Consider the following 21,659-nt stretch of genomic DNA (forward strand, 5'->3'; position numbering starts at 1 on the left):
ATAATCGCATTCCCTTCCCATCGAATCCACTTCCATGCCCTGAAAAAAAAACCGTGGCAGACGTGAGGCCCTCCATCTCACCCATCGTTAGCGGGACCCCGAGCTGTTCCGCTATATGTCGCACGGTCCCCAACGGGACGGCGCAAATGGTGTAACCCGGTTGGCAAATGCCTCTGAAGTCCACCAGAGATTGAATGACCTAGGTGATCGCAGTGACATCCCGCACCACCCATTCCCAAAAACGGAGCTGAACGTTGTGAAGAAAAACGCATGAGAATGAGCATGGCATGGGAGACAATGATCTACAAAGCATACCCCCTCCCACGTACAGTCTGGCAGATGGAAACTGTCTGGATGAACTGGCAAAAGCCGGAAAGCTGATTCACTATCAGCTTCCGACCACCGTGACCCCCACCCATCGCCCACCCATGATGCCGCTGCACCCCAACAAGTACCTGAAAACCGAATGCTCCTTCTGAGCCGTCAAAGCCTTAATCAACCCACACTCCGGATGGGAAAGGTGGTGAATCCCTCCCAACATGGCGGGCTCTTTCCCGGGACCCCCACCCAATGGATAAACTAACCGGTCAGTAACCGGAACCGTCCTAAAGAAGGGAGAGGGGGGGGGGCACGTGGTATCGTGACCTCTCGCGAAACCCGATTCCAACACCGGAGCCGATTACCGGTCGGGTACTGCTGGGAAAACGGAAGCGTCCAAACCATCCACCGTCGTCGTCCCTCCTCACCCAAACCACCTTCCAGCTCCCGGGAACCCCCCGCAGCCAGCACGCGTGTCCAAAGCAACAGCTCGCCCAGAATTTAATTTTCGTGGTCGGTTGTCCCGAGGCTGCGGGACCTCAGTCCCCAGCCTGAAACTGATTAAGAGCCTGCTCCGCTGCCATAAGCTGCATACACTGGCAACTATCCGAGTGATCCCATCGCAGTGCCTGTCAGACATCCAATCGTTGTCAAAAATTCATTGACCCGCAGCCCAGCCCTACCGCCATACGTCTTACGCTACAGGCTGCCAGGTATCAGAACGGCAGCGAGCCGTGTTAGGGGGCCTCCTTCCCGCCCCCCCCCCACTTGCCAAGATGGTGAACACCTGCAACCCAGTGTGAAGAAGGGGGTGGGTAGAAGAAAACAGCAGATCTCTGTGATCGTCTCACCCAGGTTGAATCTCCCTATCGGCAATAATGTGAAGATCTCCACCCATTCCCCTTTCCACATTTCTTGTTACCTCGGTCTTTAGATGGTCATCCCCTCTGGTATCCCCCCCGAAGCCAGCTGTGTAGCCGCCGTGGCACGCTCCTTACGTATGCGGTGCCTGGGATGTTCCGCGTGGGGCCTATCACCGCCTGCCCCCTAACAAACTACCCACCACCGGGGGGCCCTGCTGTCCCCCCGATCTACCACTAGTTATAAGAAAGATAAAACCGAAAAGGAAGAATTGCACTCACCGGGCTGTCCAGGACTTGGCCCGCCAGCCGCCACTTTGGAATCCACCGCTGCTGAACGTCCCCGGCCTCGTCCCTCTCTGACCCGGACAGGTCTCCCTCTGATCAGTTGCTGTCCTCCTCCGTCCGAACGGCCACTGGCTGCACCCCCCAGAGGGTCCTGCTCTGGTTGCTGGGGTTCGGTGATGTCGGTCCCATCCTGCTCGCCGTCCTGTCGCACCGACCCGCTTGGTGCCTGCATAGCTGGGCTCCCGGTCTCAGCAACAGCAGTCCGAACTCAGACCATGCTCTCCACCAATGCCGCTCTCCTCCTGCACGCCCTAGGTCGCGTGGGACAGCGGGCCTACCCTGCCGCCTGACCCACCACCCGTGACGCTGCTCCGACCCGCTCCGTCAAAACTGGCCACGTGCTCCTGGCCTTTGCGACGAGTAATGGGGACGGGGGGGGGGGACGGAACGGAGCCATGAGTCGTGTTGGGCTCCCCCCCCGCACTCTTGTAACTGCGTGCGTCTCTCACCCTCCCTGAAACCCCGGGGCTTCTGTGCGCTGTGGGGGAGGGGGGGTAGAGGTGTGATGCTCTCTCTCTCTCTTTTCCATCTAGCTGCACTCGCTGGCACCGAGCCCTGGTGAGGCGGCAGGCTGAAGTGCTCCGGCTGAACTGACCGCCGAGCACGTGGAGTCCCTGCTGGCCACTGAGCCCTGTTGAGGAGTCTAGCTGAGGTGCTCCGGCCGCAGGGCCCGCCGAGCACGTGGAGTCACAGGTCCCCCCCCGCCTGCCATTCGTCCCATACTCTGCATACCGGCCCCCGCCCATGCTTGCAGCTGCTACATACCCCTGTGCCAACGCTGCAGCCACTTGTATCTGTGCAGGAGGACTCTTCCGCAGCCATCACAGCCATCCATGGATCGGGGAGGAAGAGCGGTGAGGGTGTGTGGCATCTTTTCCTCCACCGCTCAGTACTGACGTCACTCCCCTTCCTGCCTAATAATTTTCTAACCCGAGCGCCTCCCCTGCTCTGGCCACTCCCCTTTTCTTAAAGGAGACAAATTAATTATTTTCCCTACAAGCATGACTGTGCTGTCCACACCTGTCATGCCGTCCCTACGCTTATTCTTTTCTCTCCTTCTGCTCCGGGACTCTCTAGACTGCTTAATGCTGCTAATGAGAAAAGGTATTTAGCAGTTTATATTTACTAAAATAATTGCATTTCCATGTTCTATGTACAGTATAGGGAATGCAGGCCCCTGGGTTTAGTAACACTTAAAAGCTCAGGCTGCACTCCTCCTTTAAAGGCTGGGCTTCTTCTAAGGGTCACAGGAGTCTTTCCGCTGATGTCACTGCCATCAGTCAAGGCAGCACGTCATCCCAATTTCCAAGTCTGGATCCGCCAGCTGCCTTGATTTATGGCAGTCTCAGCGAGCTGCTGAGATGGCCGCTCCCTGCCCCTCCACAGCTCAGCGCTCCAGTGAGCATGGAGAACCAGAGAGGAGAGATGTTGACTGATAGCCAGCAGCTCTCCTCTCGGGATCTGTAAAAACCGAGTGTAGTGGGAAACCCCCTGTGAGGGCTGCTAATAGACTCTGTACCCTACTGATTACCTCAACTCTGCAAATCCTCTCTTACCTCTGACATCCTGGGTTCCACCATCTCGCCAACTCTAGTAGTAAATAGAGACTCACACAGTATTGAAGAAACAATTCAAATGCATTTACTGTATTAATAAAACACAAAATACATATATCTCAACTTTGTCAGTCAATAAAAAAAAAAACTACTACACATACAGCTATTTTTAAACAATATAATGGTACAGAGTTACCTTGGTTGTAAATGAACACAAATATTAACTCAATCACAGAAATTAGTGATGCACTGATACCAGTATCGGCGCGGATACTAGACATTTTTTTGAGTATCGGTACTCGCGAAAATGCTCCGATACCAGAAACCGATTCCGGAAGTGACGTCGCTTGGGAGCCGACCGCCTCCTTCCCCCCCAGACTGTGCCTTCCCTGCCTCCTCCTCCCCTCCGGACAGTGCCTTCCCCACCTCCTCCAGGCAGTGCCTTCCCCACCTCCTCATCCTATTGGCATTGCTAGGTGCAGGCCTGCCCATCCTAACAGCCCACAAGAGTTGTTTCCTTGCTGCACGATGTCTGCAGTCCCTGGCTGTCTCCTATACCATTACTTTAGTCCCTGACTGTCTCCTGTATCATGCCTGCAGTCTCTGACTGTCTCCTGTACCATGCCTGCAGTCTCTGGCTGTCTCCTGTACCATGCCTGCAGTCTCTGGCTGTCTCCTGTACCATGCCTGCAGTCTCTGGCTGTCTCCTGTACCATGCCTGCAGTCTCTGGCTGTCTCCTGTACCATGCCTGCAGTCTCTGGCTGTCTCCTGTACCATGCCTGCAGTCTCTGGCTGTCTCCTGTACCATGCCTGCAGTCTCTGGCTGTCTCCTGTACCATGCCTGCAGTCTCTGGCTGTCTCCTGTACCATGCCTGCAGTCTCTGACTGTCTCCTGTACAATGCCTGCTGCCTCTGACAGTCAAGAGACTGCAGGCATGGTACAGGAGACAGTCAAGAGACTGCAGGCATGGTACTTCACAGTCTCTGACTGTCTCCTGTACCATGCCTGCAGTCACTTCTGCCTGTTGTCTGGTCCTTCCCTCTACCAGCTGCTACCTCCGCCCTCATGTCTCCCAATAATCCTCCTATCCCCCCCCCCCCCCCCAGCGATCACAGCCTTTTCCATCTAAACTCTTCCACCTCACAATCCCTTTTTCACCCCACCCTCAACTACCCCTCCTACCCTGCCATCACCCGGCTCCCAAACAACCACCCCCCCGCCACTTCCCAAACCACCCCTCTTCATAGGCGATAGGTATCGGTAATTGGTATCGGGGAGAACATGATGTCAAGTATCGGTACTCGTACTCGGTGTCAAAAAAGTGGCATTGGTGCATCCAGGGCTGGACTGGGAATAAAAACCAGCCCTGGAAAAAATTTTCATACCAGCTCCACAGCATTATTATACCAGCCCAACAGCATAACGTCATTATGTTCTTGTTCATGAAAGGGAAAACCATACATTTTAAAGCATATTTGATGAAGAATGTATTATATATAGATATGAAATCACATAGGGGGAGATATATATATTATGCAAATTCCAGTTAAAAGTGGTAAGTGGACAATCATCAAGGGGGACCCCAGGAACTCAGAACGTGGGGGGGGGGGGAACCACCTTTCACAGAAAGAATACACTAATACACCAAATGCAGTTTTACTCTGCCCGTGAATGCAGTATCACTGTGCCCACCATTGCAGCCTCACTGTGCCCATCAAATGCAGCTTTACTGTGCTGTGAATGCAGCCTCACTGTGCCCATGAATGCAGCCCCTCCTGTGCCCCATGTCCCAGTCTGCAGTCCCTGTCTGTGGGAAGGTGTGTTGTTGATGATCGGTACGGTACCTTGCATGCCAGCAGGATAACCATGACGGGCAGCAGCAGGCAGGGTCTGTTCTCGTTTTGGATGGGGACGGTGCTCCTTCCAGAGGATCTGTTTGCTGTGAGATGGAGTGGTCCCTGGCCACCTGCACCTTCAGCCGTACCCATTTTACGGGCCCCAGTCAGCCTGTCCTCTGGTCCTGGGGAAGTGGAGAGCAATGGGTGGGAGCTGGAGAGAAAGGGGAGCAGAGAGTACTGGCAGGGTTGGAGAGCACATGGGTGGGGGCAAAATGCAAGGGGAAGTGGAGAGTACAGGGGTGGGAAGTGGAGAGTGCTGGGGGGGAGCCAAAAAGAACAGGCGTGGAGAATACGGGGGGTAGAGAGCACTGGGGGGGGGGGGGGGCTGGAGAGCGATGGGTGGAGCTTGAGAGCACCAGGGGGCTAGAAAGAACAGGGGTGGGAAGAATGGAGGGCTGGAGAGCACTGGGGGGTGAGAAAGGAACGGGGGGAGAGCACGGGGGAGGGGAAGAACAGGGGGAAGAGCACTGGTGGGAGTGGAGAGCACTGGGAGGGGGAGAACGGGGGGGGAGAACAAGGGAGGGGGAAGAACAAGGGGGGAACAAGGGGGAGAGCACTGGGGGGAGTGGAGAGCACGGGGGGGGGGAGAACAGGGGGGAGAGCAGGGGAGGGTGAAGAGCACTGGGGGGAAAGAACAGGGGGAGAGCACTGGGTGGGGGGGAGCACTGGGGGGAGTGGAGAGCACTGAGGAGTGGAGAGCACCGGGGGGAAGAACAGGGGGGAGAGCAGAGCACTGGGGGAGAGAACAAGGGGGAGCACTGGGGGAAGTGGAGAGCACTGAAGGGGAAAGAACAGGGGGGGAGCACTGGGGGGGGTGAAGTGCACTGGGGGAGGAGGAGAGCACTGGAGGGGAGAACAGAGGGGAGAGCACTGGGGGGAGTGGAGCGCACTGGGGGTGAAGAACAGGGGGGAGAGCACTGGGAGGAGGGGAGAGCACTGGGGGGGACAGGGGGGAGGGCACTGGGGGAAGTGGAGGGCACTGGGGGGAGAACAGGGGGGAGAAGAGCACTAGGGGGAGCACTGGGGGAGAGCAGAAGAGCACTGGGGCGGGAGAAGAGCACTGGGGGGAGTGGATAGCACTGGGGTGGTGGCTAGAGAAGGATGGGGAGAACTGGAGAGCAGGTTGGGGGGCAGAAAGAACAGGGGGGAGAACACTGGGGGGAATGGGGAGCACTGGGGGGAGAACAGGGGGGGAGAGCACTGGGGGGAGAACAGGGAGGAGCACTGGGGGGGTAGAGCAGGGGGGAGAGCACTGGGGAGGGGAACAGGGGGAAGAGCACTGGGGGGGAAGAACAGGGGGAGAGCAGAGCACTGGGGGGGAGAACGGGGGAGTGGCAGCACTGGGGGGAGAACAGGGTGTGGGGGAGGGCAGGGGGGAGCACAGAGCACTGGGCGGTAGAACAGGGGGAGAGCACTGGGGGAGCACTGGGATGGGTGGAGAGCACTGGGAGGAGTGTAGCGCACTGGGGGGGGGAGCACTGGGAGGGGTGGAGAGCACTGGGAGGAGTGTAGCGCACTGGGGGGGAGCATGGGGGGTGAAGAGCACTGGGAGGAGTGTAGCACACTGGAGGGGAGCATGGGGGGGGTGAAGAGCACTGGGAGGGAGAGCACTGGGGGGTGAAGAGCACTGGGGGGGAGAGCACTGGGGGGAGTGGATAGCACTGGGATGGTGGCTAGAGAATGATGGGGAGAACTGGAGGGGGGGCAGAAAGAACAGGGGTGGAGAGAACTGTGGGGGGGGGCTGGAAAGTGTGGTGGGGGAAGAGAGCACTGGGGGGGCAGGGAGCACAAGGTGAACTGGGGGACAGTAAAAGAAGTTGGATAGGAGGATCAGCAGGGGGGGGGGGGGCATATAGAGGAAATTATCTTTCTATATTCCTCCATGCAACCGCTGAATATTTGATTCTCCTCCTCTCCCTCCTGCAAGCATTCAGCGGGTGCATGGAGGAATATAGAAAGCTCATTTCTTCTATATGCAGCCCCCCGCCAATCCTCCTATCCAGGCACACAGAGCGGGCTGTACGGACAGGCATCTCCTCCTCTTGACCACAGTGCTGGCTGGCTCTGTGTTCGGCGGCCGCTCTGTAACATGGCCCGCCCCCTCAGACCAGCTTGTGTGATAGGTGGAACGTTGATTCTCTCTACTATCACACAAGCTGGTCTGGGGGGGCAGGGCCATGTTATAGAGCGGCCGCCGAACACAGAGCCAGCCAGCGCTGTGATCCACAGGAGAGAGAAGAGGTTGTAGCCACAACCAAAAGCGGCCCCAGGGCAGGCGGCCTACCGGGAAATCTCCCGGTATCCCGGTAGGCCAGTCCGACCCTGGGTGCATCCCTCACAGAAACCTATGTGATCAGGTTAACAGGAGGCTAGATAACCGACACTATATCTCATGTGTCAGATTTCTCCCTTCTGCTTCCTCGACTCACAAGCCAGTAAATCCTGCACGATACGTATAAACACTATACAAATGATTAAATTCAAATATGATGGCTCCCTTTAGCAGTCCAATGCAATTAAGGCAGATGAGGAAAAAGGATGATAAAAATGTAAAATAGGTATTCCTTGAAATCCAAATATCTTCAGCTAGCCTCTTTATGTTGTAAGTAAAGTAATCCTGGATGACAGAGTGTAACAGACTTGGTAGAACTTTGGCTCATCCTTGTTGAATTATGACTTCCTTCTTTTATAATCATAAAGATGTTATCCAATATGACTACTGGAATCTGAAAGCAGACACCTATGCCCAGTTCACATTACAGTGTTCAGTATAACCTAGGATTTAACTTCTATGGGACTACAAGTACCACCAGCTGAACTGTGTGAATGATGTCTAAAAGTGTCCTTACTGTAACATGGGCTATGCCCACTCACCACTCCGGATCTCAGATCTCAATATCGCCTGTAAAGTACCTCTCTGGTGCGCTGGCAGGATGCTAAAAAAATTCCTGCAAGCAGCATCTTTGAGGCGCTGTAGGAGTGTTGTATACACCGCTCCTACAGCGCCCCTGCCCATTGAAATCAATGGACAATGCCGCCGAAGCATCGCTGCTTTTAACCCTTTTTCGGCCGCTAGCGGGGGTTAAAAGCACCCCGCTAGCGGCTGAAAAAACACAGATAAAAACAGCGGTGCTTTACCGCTGACGCTTCGCCCCAGTGTAAAAGTGCTCTAAAGCCAGGTGTCACAATATTTTTGACAATATAGTATATACAGTATTTGTTTCTAACCTCAAAAATAAAAAAAGTTTAATACTGCAATTTACAGATGCTTAGATGTGATGAATGCATCTGTTTTTCTTTTTAAAAGCTTTTTTTTTTTTTTTTTTTTTTTTTTTTTACATTTAATATTTCCTAGGATGAAAATTATCACTAACTGTACTGTGTCTATGGAAAAGCAGTAAGGTCACCCAAGACTACGCCCTGGATTTGGACTACAAACACCTGTTCCCCTCCTCATCTCATTAAACGAGGGTTCCTTATAAAGTTTCCACACTTTTTAACCCTATTATATATATAAAAGTGAGAAAACTTTTTGAAGATCCCCCCCCCATACAAAGCCAGACATAGACTGTTGGAGTCTTGGCCGGTCCCTGCTGAACTGGCCGAGATTCAAACCATGTATGGGCAGGCTGAATGTACCTAAGTTGATTGATTGATCAACTCGGGTACATCCAGCCCGATCGAATTTACATATGATTATTGCTAGCAGCTCCCCCCGCTTGGAGAACACAATGGCTCCAGGGGAAGGATTCCCCCATCAACACGGACTGTGTTGATGGGGGAATCTAGCGATTTTCCGGCAACCGCTCAGTTAATGTCCATCTTAAGTTGTGCCATTCAAAGAATGATTTGACTTACAGGGGATACAACAATTCTTTGCTGTATCCAGAAATCAAATGATATTTATATTAGGATCCTTCTCCTAATACGGTGGTTGTAGCACTGTTGTGTTGATTTATTTGGGAAGGCGTGCATAACCCTGATTTTAACTTTTTAAATCTCTTTCTTCTATTTTAGATTTCATGATGTCAGTTCCTGCGAGTGAAGGCAATCCTCATATCTATGAGACTCTAATGACCAGGGCTCCATCTTATGAGACTCTAATGAGCAGGGCTCGATCTGCAGTTCCAGCGTCAAATGTGCCTGCAGCATCTTATTATCAGAACGTCAGGCCTCAACCCCCCACGTACTACAGCCCTCCTACAACCCAGACCTGGAATGACCCCACTGGGGCATCACAATGGCAGCTGGCCGCCATCATACCCCAAGATAAGGACCCATCTGCACCTTTTTTCCAAACATTTCTGAAGGGTAAACCAAAGGCTCTGGGTGTGAGTATTAAAGGTGACCATAAAGTGGACAGTTTAGTTATACAAGGAGCCCAGGAAATTATGGGAACCATATCTAAACGTGTACCTGTCCTTTTGTATTAGACAATATGATGTATAGGGGAAGAGTAGAAATGGAGATACAGGTAGATCTTTGTAGATACAGGACCCTGTCTTGACACACAAGTATACCTGTATCTCAATAATTAATTTAATAACCATGCCCCCTGCCTAGCCCCCCAACAGGTGCCTCGCTGTCAATCTGCAGCTGCCCATAACCAATACACAGATGGGGAAAGTACTTCCCATCTGTATGTGAAGTCAGCCCACTTACTATGAGGAAATAATAGAGGGAGTGGCTGCGCAGCCACATGACCATGGAAAAAATAAATAAAAGTAAATTAAAAATGTTTGTTGCAAAAATAATAGTGGGTACGCTTAACCACTTGACAACTGGGCACTTAAACCCTCCTTGTGACCAGACCAATTTTCAGCTTTGGGTGCTCTCACAATTTGAATGACAATTACTCAGTCATGTAATACTGTACCCAAATGAATTTTGTTTTGTCCTTTTTTCATACAAATAGAGCTTTCTTTTGGTGGTATTTGATCACCTCTGGGTTTTTTATTTTTTGCGCTATAAAAGAGAAGCACGGAATAGAGCCTGAAAGGGTTAATGGCGTGCTGGCATGACAGGGGTTACTGAGGATCTAGGAGGAAAATGGTGGGTGAAGCAAAGCTGTACATTGGTATGGTTGAAGGAGGAAGGGGAGGAGCAATATAAAGGACAGGGGCGGAGCTAGTGAGGCATTCGGCGGAGGAAGATCACAGAGGAGGCAGCCTTCCCACCCTCCCTCCCTAGTTTTAACTGGTGTTGTTGTGTTTTTCTGGGATCCTTTTGTTGTTTCTTTCTTTTTCAGGTGTTCAGTTCCAGGCCGTCACGACAGTGGATGGGCTTTAGCGGTTGTGGGGCGGTGTTTCTGGTGGTTTCTGACGGTAGACAGTTAATCAGAAAATGGTCTGAAGGTGTGGGGGGGCTCATCGAAAGATCGGCCCCTCTGGTGTATTCCTGAACGGTGGATGGAATACTTGTAGGTGCACTGACGGAAGTTGTCTCCGACCGGTTACAGGTGGAGGCCTTGGTAAAAGTTATACAGAGGTACCGCAGTGCTTTGGTGTTTGGTATAAGTTTGGGTCACCGTCAGAGATCACCAGACTGGGCATGTTATTTATATTTGGGTTGTTTATAATATGTTTATATATATATATATATATATATATATATATATATATATATATATATATATATATATATATATATATATATATATATATATATAAAAAATTTTGTTGGAGTGAGTTTTAAGACGTGTTTAACCACTTCCCGACCAGCGCACGACGATGTACGTCGACAGAATGGCACGGGCAGGCATATTGGCGTACAGGTACGTCCAATATTCGATGCCGCCCTGCCATCGGAAACGCGCCGCCGGCGGCGTGCTCCCGCGCTGGTCGGGACCCCCGTGAGTCCGGTCGCGGGACCCGCGGACTCGATCGCCGCGGGCATCCCCGGGATCGTCTCACGGACCGGCCGAATGGAGGAAATGCTGTGTAAACAACATTTTTCCATTCTGCCTAGCAACTAGTGACGCTGATCTCTGCTCCATGTGATTGGAGCAGAGATCAGTGTACACTAAATGAAAGCCCAACCCCCCCACAGTTAGTAACACACCCCTAGGAACACTTAACCCCTACACTGCCACCCACTGGTTAACCCTTTCACTGCCAGTGTCATTTACACAGGAATCACTGCATTTATATAGCAGTGATTACTGTATAAATGACAATGGTCCCAAAAATGTGTCAAAAATGTCCGATGGGTCCCCCACAATGTCGCAGTCACAATAAAAATCGCAGATCGCCGCCATTACTAGTAAAAAAAAAAAAATAATAAAAAATTATTAATAAAAATGCTATAAAACTATCCCTATTTTGTAAACGCTATAACTTTTGCGCAAACCAATCAATAATCGCTTATTGCGATTTTTTTTTTACCAAAAATATGTAGAAGAATACGTATCGGCCTAAACTGAGGGAAAAAAATGTTTTTTTATATATTTTTGGGGGATATTTATTATAACAAAAAGTAAAAAATAATGCGTTTTTTTCAAAATTGTCGCTCTATTTTTGTTTATAGCGCAAAAAATAAAAACCGCAGGGGCGATCAAATACCACCAAAAGAGAGCTCTATTTGTGGGAAAAAAAGGACGTCAATTTTGTTTGGGAGCCACGTCGCCCGACCGCGCAATTGTCAGTTAAAGCGACGCAGTGCCGAATCGCAAAAAGTGGTCTGGTCTTTGACCAGCAAATTGGTCCGGTCTGAAAGTGGTTAATAAAGGCTGTTGTGGCCAGTTTACTCCAAATAAAGGTGTGGTCTTGTCTTTAAGTGGGAAGTTAAGGGTGAAGGTTAAGGAATGTCCAGATGGGGCGGTACAAAGTGGGAAGAGAGCATTCAGGCTACACTGGTCATGAAAAAAGACCAAAAAGTTTGAAAAAAAAACACATTTTTCTTATTTTTTTGTGATAAAATTTAGCAAATTATACAGTTTTCTTCATAAATTTTGGCCACAATTTATACTGCTACATATCTTTGGTAAAAATAACCCAAATTAGTGGATATTATTTGTTTTTTGTGAAAGTTAGAGAGTCTACAAGCTGTGGTGCAAATCATAAAAAATTGATCACATCTGATGTACTGATGGCTTATCTCATTTCTTGCGACCTGAACAAGCCAGGAAAGTACAAATACCCCCCAAATGACCCCTTTTTTGAAAGTAGACATTCCAAGGTATTTAGTAGGAGTCATGGTGAGGTTTTTGATGTTATAATTTTTTCCCCACAATTCTTTGCAAAATGAAGATTTAATCTTAATAGGTTATTTCTCTCACATGGCATGTGTATACCACAAATGACACCCCAAAAATACATCCTGCTACTCCTCCTGAGTATTACAATACCACATGTGTGGGATTTTTCCACAACCTGACCACATAGATGTGTAATTTATGCTCCTAGAACACCTAATAGTGCTCCCTGTATGTTGGGCCTCTCTAACTTGTTGACTAACTATTACACTTTTGAAGGCCCTTTAGCACCAGGACAATGACACTGACATGGCACTGATGACAGATGGCACCGATACGTGGCACTGATGACATGTGACACTAATGTGGCACTGATGACACGTGACACTAATGACAGATGGCACTAATATGTGGCACTGATGACAGATGGCACTAATACATGGCACAGATGACACTAATACGTGGCACTGATGACACGTGACACTAATGACAGATGGCACTAATATGTGGTACTGATGACAGATGGCACTAATACATGGCACAGATGACACTAATACGTGGCACTGATGACACGTGACACTGATGACAGATGGCACTGATACGTGGCACTGATGACACGTGACACTGATAACAGATGGCACTGATGACAGATGGCACTAATACGTGGCACTGATGACATGTGACACTGATGTGGCACTGATGACAGATGGCACTTATATGTGGCACTGGGGACAGGGGGCAATGGGGACAGATGGCACTGACAGGTGGCAGTGGGAACAGATGGCACCGACGTACTGTGGGCACTTTATTTTCCTTATTTATTTTTTCACTAACCGCTGCAGCCATTCGTCTCTCCTCCTCACACGCTGTCTCTGTCTGAGGAGGGAGAGCCGGCGATGAGAGATGATCTCATATGTTTACATATGAGATCATCTCTCATTGCACACTCAAATCGCGCTGTAATTGGCCATTTACAGCGATCTGTGACTGGCTGTGTCCAAGGGAAGTAAACAGGAGGACGTCCAGGGACGGCCTCCCGGCAATTGGCATCCGCGCTGTAGCCGTCTTTCGGCTATAGCGTGGAGACCTAGTGGTTAAAATCCTATTTCTTTAAATTGTATTGTCTTGTGTAGCAATGGGGTTGATTTACTAAAACTGGAGAGTGCAATATCTGAGAAACTAGTCAACTTTGAGGTTTTTTCTTTCAGTCAAAGTTTAATTGAACAAGCTGAATTTAGAATCTGGCTACCATGCACAGCTGCACCAGATTTTGCACTCTCCAGTCTTCATAAATCAACCCCACCATGTTCACAAATACTTAACCTCTTCCCAACCGCCCCATAGCAGATTTACTGCTACAGGTTTGCCGCTCTGTGCAGAATCAAATATACTTGATTCTGCACTTCCGGGTTTTGGTTGCGATTGCGCACCACCACTGACTCATGTGCGCTGTGAATATACAAAGTGGGAGCCGATCAGTCCCATGGGCCCGATGTGCGCCGGGACTCGTAGATCATTCTGTACTCATGCAATGACAGTCTGCCTTTACATAGGCAGACTGGGAATTTGTCAAAGTACAGAAGATATGGATCCTGTGAAGCAGAAACACAGATCCATGTTTTCAAGTAGTAAAAGCATCTCCCTCACAGTTAGCAAGCACTCCCTATGAACATATTTAACCCTTTAATCGCTCCGATGTTAACCCCTTCTCAGCCAGTGTGATTAGTACATTGACAGTGCATATTTTTAGCACTGATCCCTGTATTAGTGTCACTGGTCCCCAAAAAAGTGTCAGGTGTTCGATTTGTCTGCAATATCGCAGTTCCATTATAAGTCGCTGATCACTGCCATTACTAGTAGAGAAAAAAATATCCAATGGTGTGGTTTGCGCAAAAATTAGTGTCTACAACCAATATATACGCTTAGTGAGATTTTTTTACCAAAAATATGTAGTAGAATACATACTGGGCTAAATCGATGAAGAAATTCGATTTTTTTGATGTCTTTTAGAGCAGAAAGTAAAAATATAGTTGTTTTTTTTCAAAATTGATGGTCATTCTTTGTTTATAGCACAAAAAATGAAAACCGTAGAGATGACCAAAAAGATCTATTTGTGGGGAAAAAAAGGACATCAATACTTGGGCACACCATCCCACAACCATGCAATTGTGAGTTAAAGCAACACAGTGCCGTATAGCATAAAATAACCTGGACAGGAAGAGGGGTAAATCATCTGGTGCTGAAGTGGTTAAAGTGATAAATAGTGATGGCCGAACGGTTCGCCCGGCGGTCGTTTCGCGGCGAATTTCCGACTTTCGCCGTCCGCGGGTTCGAACGCCTTTTTCCGTCGTTCGCCCCGGCGGACTTACGTGTTTAATGTATACAAGAACTTTAACCTTTCGTGACACGTTTATCATGTGTTACAGGACAACCAATTGAGACATGACAGCTCATGGACACTTGGACATTCCCCCTAACCTATAAATACACCCGATCCGGTGGCCATTTTACATTCTTTCTTCTGTCACTGTAGGGAAAGGATCCTGTGTGGAGTAGGGACAGAGAAAACGCTAGCTATTTGGTACACAAAAGTTCTTTTCAGGACTGGTATAGGTGTTAGGTCAGCAGCCTGAGTTTCTTTTGTCAGTTTAGATAAAGGGACAGAGCGCTGTATGCTGCTATTTTAGGGACAGCTCAGCCAGATTAGTCTTTCTTCATCATCATCATCATCATCATCATTAGCTGTTACTATCAGGTCCACAAAAGAGCTGTTCCAGCTAATCGTTCCAGCCTACTCTTTTTTGCCAATTTGTATAGGGACAGGCAGGAAGCAGTGTGTCAGGCAGTGAGGATAATTTTAAAGACTTGCTGTTACTATTAGTTCCACAAAGGTTCTTTTCAGGACTGGTATCAGTGGTACGGTAATAGGCTTGTACACGTATAATATTCTTTCTTCCAAATATAGAAAGAATATTATACTTGACTGCTGCCCTTCTGCTGCAGTCTGCTAATCATTCACAACTCACTTGTTCCACAAAAGTTCTTATAAGGACTGGTAACTTGGTCTGTCTAGGGTGCTACGGTACATAGGCTTGGGTGCGGTACAGTCTGCTGTTCTGTAAGGACCGCTATCGGTCCACAATAGATAGGGTTGCCGTGCACTACTGCTGACCGCTGCCCTATACTGCAGCAGTCCTTCAGCGGTATAGGGACTGACGCACAGTCTGCTAAACACTAATACACAACCTGCTTGGTCCACAAAAGTTCTTATAAGGACTGGTAACTTGGTATAGGGTGCTACGGTACATAGGCCTGAGTGCGTTACAGTCTGCTGTTCTGTAAGGACCGCTATCGGTCCACAATACATAGGGTTGCCGTGCACTACTGCTGACCGCTGCCCTATACTGCAGCAGTCCTTCATTGGTATAGGGACTGACGTACAGTCTGCTAATCACTAACACACAACCTGCTTGGTCCACAAAAGTTCTTATAAGGACTGGTAACTTGGTATAGGGTGCTACGGTACATAGGCCTGAGTGCGTTACAGTCTGCTGTTCTGTAAGGACCGCTATCGGTCCACAATACATAGGGTTGCCGTGCACTACTGCTGACCGCTGCCCTATACTGCAGCAGTCCTTCATTGGTATAGGGACTGACGTACAGTCTGCTAATCACTAACACACAACCTGCTTGGTCCACAAAAGTTCTTATAAGGACTGGTAACTTGGTATAGGGTGCTACGGTACATAGGCCTGAGTGCGTTACAGTCTGCTGTTCTGTAAGGACCGCTATCGGTCCACAATACATAGGGTTGCCGTGCACTACTGCTGACCGCTGCCCTATACTGCAGCAGTCCTTCAGCGGTATAGGGACTGACGCACAGTCTGCTAAACACTAACACACAACCTGCTTGGTCCACAAAAGTTCTTATAAGGACTGGTAACTTGGTATAGGGTGCTACGGTACATAGGCCTGAGTGCGTTACAGTCTGCTGTTCTGTAAGGACCGCTATCGGTCCACAATACATAGGGTTGCCGTGCACTACTGCTGACCGCTGCCCTATACTGCAGCAGTCCTTCAGCGGTATAGGGACTGACGCACAGTCTGCTAAACACTAACACACAACCTGCTTGGTCCACAAAAGTTCTTATAAGGACTGGTAACTTGGTATAGGGTGCTACGGTACATAGGCCTGAGTGCGTTACAGTCTGCTGTTCTGTAAGGACCGCTATCGGTCCACAATACATAGGGTTGCCGTGCACTACTGCTGACCGCTGCCCTATACTGCAGCAGTCCTTCATTGGTATAGGGACTGACGTACAGTCTGCTAATCACTAACACACAACCTGCTTGGTCCACAAAAGTTCTTATAAGGACTGGTAACTTGGTATAGGGTGCTACGGTACATAGGCCTGAGTGCGTTACAGTCTGCTGTTCTGTAAGGACCGCTATCGGTCCACAATACATAGGGTTGCCGTGCACTACTGCTGACCGCTGCCCTATACTGCAGCAGTCCTTCATTGGTATAGGGACTGACGTACAGTCTGCTAATCACTAACACACAACCTGCTTGGTCCACAAAAGTTCTTATAAGGACTGGTAACTTGGTATAGGGTGCTACGGTACATAGGCCTGAGTGCGTTACAGTCTGCTGTTCTGTAAGGACCGCTATCGGTCCACAATACATAGGGTTGCCGTGCACTACTGCTGACCGCTGCCCTATACTGCAGCAGTCCTTCATTGGTATAGGGACTGACGTACAGTCTGCTAATCACTAACACACAACCTGCTTGGTCCACAAAAGTTCTTATAAGGACTGGTAACTTGGTATAGGGTGCTACGGTGCATAGGCCTGAGTGCGTTACAGTCTGCTGTTCTGTAAGGACCGCTATCGGTCCACAATACATAGGGTTGCCGTGCACTACTGCTGACCGCTGCCCTATACTGCAGCAGTCCTTCATTGGTATAGGGACTGACGTACAGTCTGCTAATCACTAACACACAACCTGCTTGTTCCACAAAAGTTCTTATAAGGACTGGTAACTTGGTATAGGGTGCTACGGTACATAGGCTTGAGTGCGGTACAGTCTGCTGTTCTGTAAGGACCGCTATCGGTCCACAATAGATAGGGTTGACGTGCACCACTGCTGACCGCTGCCCTATACTGCAGCAGTCCTTCAGCGGTATAGGGACTGACGTACAGTCTGCTAAACACTAATACACAACCTGCTTGGTCCACAAAAGTTCTTATAAGGACTGGTAACTTGGTATAGGGTGCTACGGTACATAGGCTTGAGTGCGGTACAGTCTGCTGTTCTGTAAGGACCGCTATAGGTCCACAATAGATAGGGTTGACGTGCACCACTGCTGACCGCTCACCTATACTGCAGCAGTCCTTCAGCGGTATAGGGACTAAGAGTTTTGTCACAGGGTCATTTAAAAAATGACATGCAGAGGAAGAGGCAGGCCCTTCCGCAGGGGTGGTAGGGGTAGGGCAGGAGCAACAGGCTTGAGCCAAAGTGGGAAGTTGCAGAAGGTGCGTTCAATTACTTTAAAGGATGCACCAGACTTGGTTGAGTGGCTCGCTCAGCCTTACTCTTCTGCACCCTCCTCATCCTCTCGATCTGCACCCTCTTCTTCACTCTCTGCTATGTGCACCCCCAAAGACACTACCACCAACAACACGACCACCACCACCACCACCACATACCTTCCGCTTGAGTCACTGGAATTATTTTCCGATCCATATCAAGAGGACATTTCTGATGCGCAGCCACTCTTGGTATTGGATCAGGAAGAGGAGGTAGCAACAAGCGCTACTCAGCAGTCTGACGCCAGTACCCAGATCAGCCCAAGGAGGAGGTTGGTCCCCGGTGTTGCTGCCTACTCCGAGATCTCTACTTATAGCGGTGGGGAAGGTGACGTTGATGATGACGTGTCTAGTGATGTCACGTGGGTGCCCACAAGAGAGGAAGAGGAGGGGAGTTCAGAGGGAGATATGGACCAGCAGATAGGGAGGAGAAGCAGCAATGACTTACATTGCACAGCAGGGACAAAGCAGACTGCAAATGTATCAGGAGCGAGTCATCGACCATGTACGGTCACATCTGGCGCTCCCAGGACACCGGCACATGGCTCCGCAGTGTGGGCTTTTTTTAACGTGTCCGCTGCTGACAATAGCGTTGCCATCTGCAATCTTTGCAGTCAACGCGTTAGTCGCGGTAAGCCCAATACTCACCTAGGGACGACCGCCTTAAGAAGGCACATGAGCAGCCATCACCGAGCCCAGTGGGAGCAACGGAACACACAAAGCCACACTGCAGGCTCTCACCGTCCAGCCTCGTCTTCTACTTCTCCTTCTCCTCTCTCCTCACAATTGTCCTCCACTCCACCTTCCATCACGCCAAGCTCACATTTTTCTGCAAAAAGGCAGGCTTCCGTGGGCCTAATGTTTGAGCGTAAAAAAATGATGACGCCGGATAACCCTCTTGCCCAACGGTTGGCGGCTGGCTTGTCAGAACTCATAGCCCGCCAACTACTGCCATATAAACTGGTGGACTCGGAGGCCTTTCGCAAATTTGTGGCCATTGGAACACCACAATGGAAGGTCCCAGGAAGGAAGTATTTCTCAGAGAAGGGCATCCCAGAGCTATATGGCCATGTTCAGCGGCAAGTGAATGTATCTCTGGCACACAGTGTCGGTGCCAAGATACATCTGACCACAGACACGTGGTCTAGCAAACACGGGCAGGGAAGGTATATCAGTTTTACTGCCCACTGGGTGAACCTTCTGACGGCCGTCAAGCATGTAACCCGTGGCACCCGTGTAGATTTGGTTTTACCGCCACGGATTGCATGCAGGCCTGACTCTTCTTCTCCTCCTCCTACTCCATCCTCCTCCCTCTCCTCCTCAGCTGCCTCCTCCTTTTCCGCTGCTAGCGTCTCTTCCACTGCACCGCCCAAGCTCCCCAGAACCTATTCCACATGCCAGGTGAGACGTTGCCATGCCGTGCTGCGTCTGTTGTGCCTGGAAGCAAAGAGCCACACTGGCCCGGCACTCCTTTCAGCTTTGCGTTCACAGGCAGATGAGTGGCTAACACCGCTCAATTTGACAGTTGGTAAAGTGGTGTGTGACAACGGTGCCAATCTGCTTAGCGCATTGAAACAGGGCAAAATCACGCACGTGCCGTGCATGGCACACGTCTTAAACTTGGTCGTGCAGCGATTCCTTGTCAAATACCCTGGGGTCCAGGACATCTTGCGGCAGGCAAGGAAAATCTCGGCCCATTTCAGAAGATCTTACACGGCCATGGCTCGCCTTGCTGACATTCAGCGGCGACACCATCTGCCGGTCAGACGTCTTATTTGCGATTGCCCGACGCGATGGAACTCAACCTTCTATATGCTTGATAGGCTGCTCCAGCAGAAACGTGCAGTTAACGTCTACCTGTATGAACTCTGCGAAAGAAACGGTTCTGGGGAGCTGGGTTTTTTTTCACCGCGCCAGTGGCTGCTCATGCGCGACACATGCAGACTTCTGCGGCCATTTGAGGAGATCACCAAACTGGTCAGTCGCAGCCATGGCGCCATCAGTGACATGGTACCTTATGCCTTCTTTCTGGAGCGTGCATTGCGTCGTGTCATTGATCAGGCTGTGGAGGAGCAGGAGCGGGAAGATGAGGAAGTCGCAATGCTGGATGAATTCCCAGGGGGGGCTACTCTATCTGAGACAAGTCAACAACAGGAGTCTGATGAGGAGTCAGAGGAGGATGGTGCCGGGGCGGATGAGCAGGAGCAAGAAGAGCATGCTTTAAACCTTTCTGGGATCCCTGTTGTGCGAGGATGGGGAGAGGAGAATGAAGAGGACGACATTATCCTGGATGATGAGCAGGAGCCAGGCCACCACACCGCTTCCACTTTAGTGCAAATGGGGGCCTTCATGCTCCAGTGTTTTAATAGGGACCCCCGTATAAAAAGCATGAGGGTCAAGGACCAGTACTGGGTGGCAACGTACTTAGACCCCCGGTACAAACACAAAATGGCGGAAATGTTACCGCCGTCGCAGAGGGCTGTCAGAATGCAGCACTTCCAGGCCTTGCTTCGAGAAATGCTGCATTCTGCTTTTGCGTGCGCTGGCAGAGGAGCAATTCCCACTCCCAGAGAAGGATTTGCGGGTACCAATCCAACAGCGCCTGCAAGAAGAGGCCGGTTTGAAGATGTGTTGGTGACTTCGGATATGAGGTCATTCTTTCAGCCGACCCATCGACAGGTGTCATCCGGATCCAGCATCAGGGAACGCCTAGACCGTCAGGTGTCCGACTACATTGGGTTAACGGCCGATGTGGACGCTCTGAGGAGTGATGAACCCCTAGACTACTGGGTGGGCAGGCTTGACCTCTGGCCAGAGCTTGCCCAATTTGCAATCGAACTGTTGGCTTGCCCCTCATCCAGTGTCCTGTCCGAAAGGACGTTCAGCGCAGCAGGGGGGATTGTGACCGATAAGCGTACTCGCCTAGCTCACCACAGTGTTAACTACCTCACATTTCTAAAAATGAATGAGGCATGGATCTCGGAGGAATTCAACACATGTGATCAGTAGACCATGTATATGTCTATAAACAATTTTTGGAATCAAGCACACAGACCTTCTTAATTCATTTGGCTCACTTCCCTGACCCAAAAAAGCACACCGTACTATATGCCCCTACCCTCCTCTTTGAAGAGGTTGAGCGGTGTCATATTTCTACTGGGGCTGCTTATTATGAGGGGTTCCCACCATCCCTGTGCTGTGCTGACTTCCTCCTGGGTGTTCTTATTATGAGGGGCTCCCACCATCCCTGTGCTGTGCTGACTTCCTCCTGGGGGTTCTTATTATGAGGGGATCACACCATCCCTGTGCTGTGCTGACTTCCTCCTGGGGCTGCTTACGGTGCTGCTGTCAGCGCTGTATGTCACGGAGCTGCTGTCAGCGCTGTATGTCACGGAGCTGCTGTCAGCGCTGTATGTCACGGAGCTGCTGTCAGCGCTGTATGTCACGGAGCTGCTGTCAGCGCTGTATGTCACGGAGCTGCTGTCAGCGCTGTATGTCACGGAGCTGCTGTCAGCGCTGTATGTCACGGAGCTGCTGTCAGCGCTGTATGTCACGGTGCTGCTGTCAGCGCTGTATGTCACGGAGCTGCTGTCAGCGCTGTATGTCACGGAGCTGCTGTCAGTGCTGTATGTCACGGAGCTGCTGTCAGCGCTGTATGTCACGGAGCTGCTGTCAGCGCTGTATGTCACGGAGCTGCTGTCAGCGCTGTATGTCACGGTGCTGCTGTCAGCGCTGTATGTCACGGAGCTGCTGTCAGCGCTGTATGTCACGGAGCTGCTGTCAGTGCTGTATGTCACGGAGCTGCTGTCAGCGCTGTATGTCACGGAGCTGCTGTCAGCGCTGTATGTCACGGAGCTGCTGTCAGCGCTGTATGTCACGGTGCTGCTGTCAGCGC

General features: G+C 50.3%; 1 protein-coding gene across 1 annotated transcript in view; it reads left to right on the forward strand.

Moving 5' to 3' along the window:
- Positions 1 to 21,659, forward strand: part of LOC143929907 (membrane-spanning 4-domains subfamily A member 5-like) — a 142,598-nt gene that overhangs the window by 71,373 nt on the left and 49,566 nt on the right. The window contains exon 2 of the mRNA XM_077453845.1: positions 9,000 to 9,313. Within this exon, the coding sequence (XP_077309971.1) occupies positions 9,000 to 9,313 (314 nt within the window). The remainder of the gene's footprint in view (positions 1 to 8,999; positions 9,314 to 21,659) is intronic.

This window comes from Lithobates pipiens, unplaced genomic scaffold (assembly GCF_037356315.1).
Source record: "Lithobates pipiens isolate NorthernLeopardFrog02 unplaced genomic scaffold, aLitPip1_a1.2 Scaffold_25, whole genome shotgun sequence".
Taxonomy (NCBI): Eukaryota; Metazoa; Chordata; class Amphibia; order Anura; family Ranidae; genus Lithobates; species Lithobates pipiens.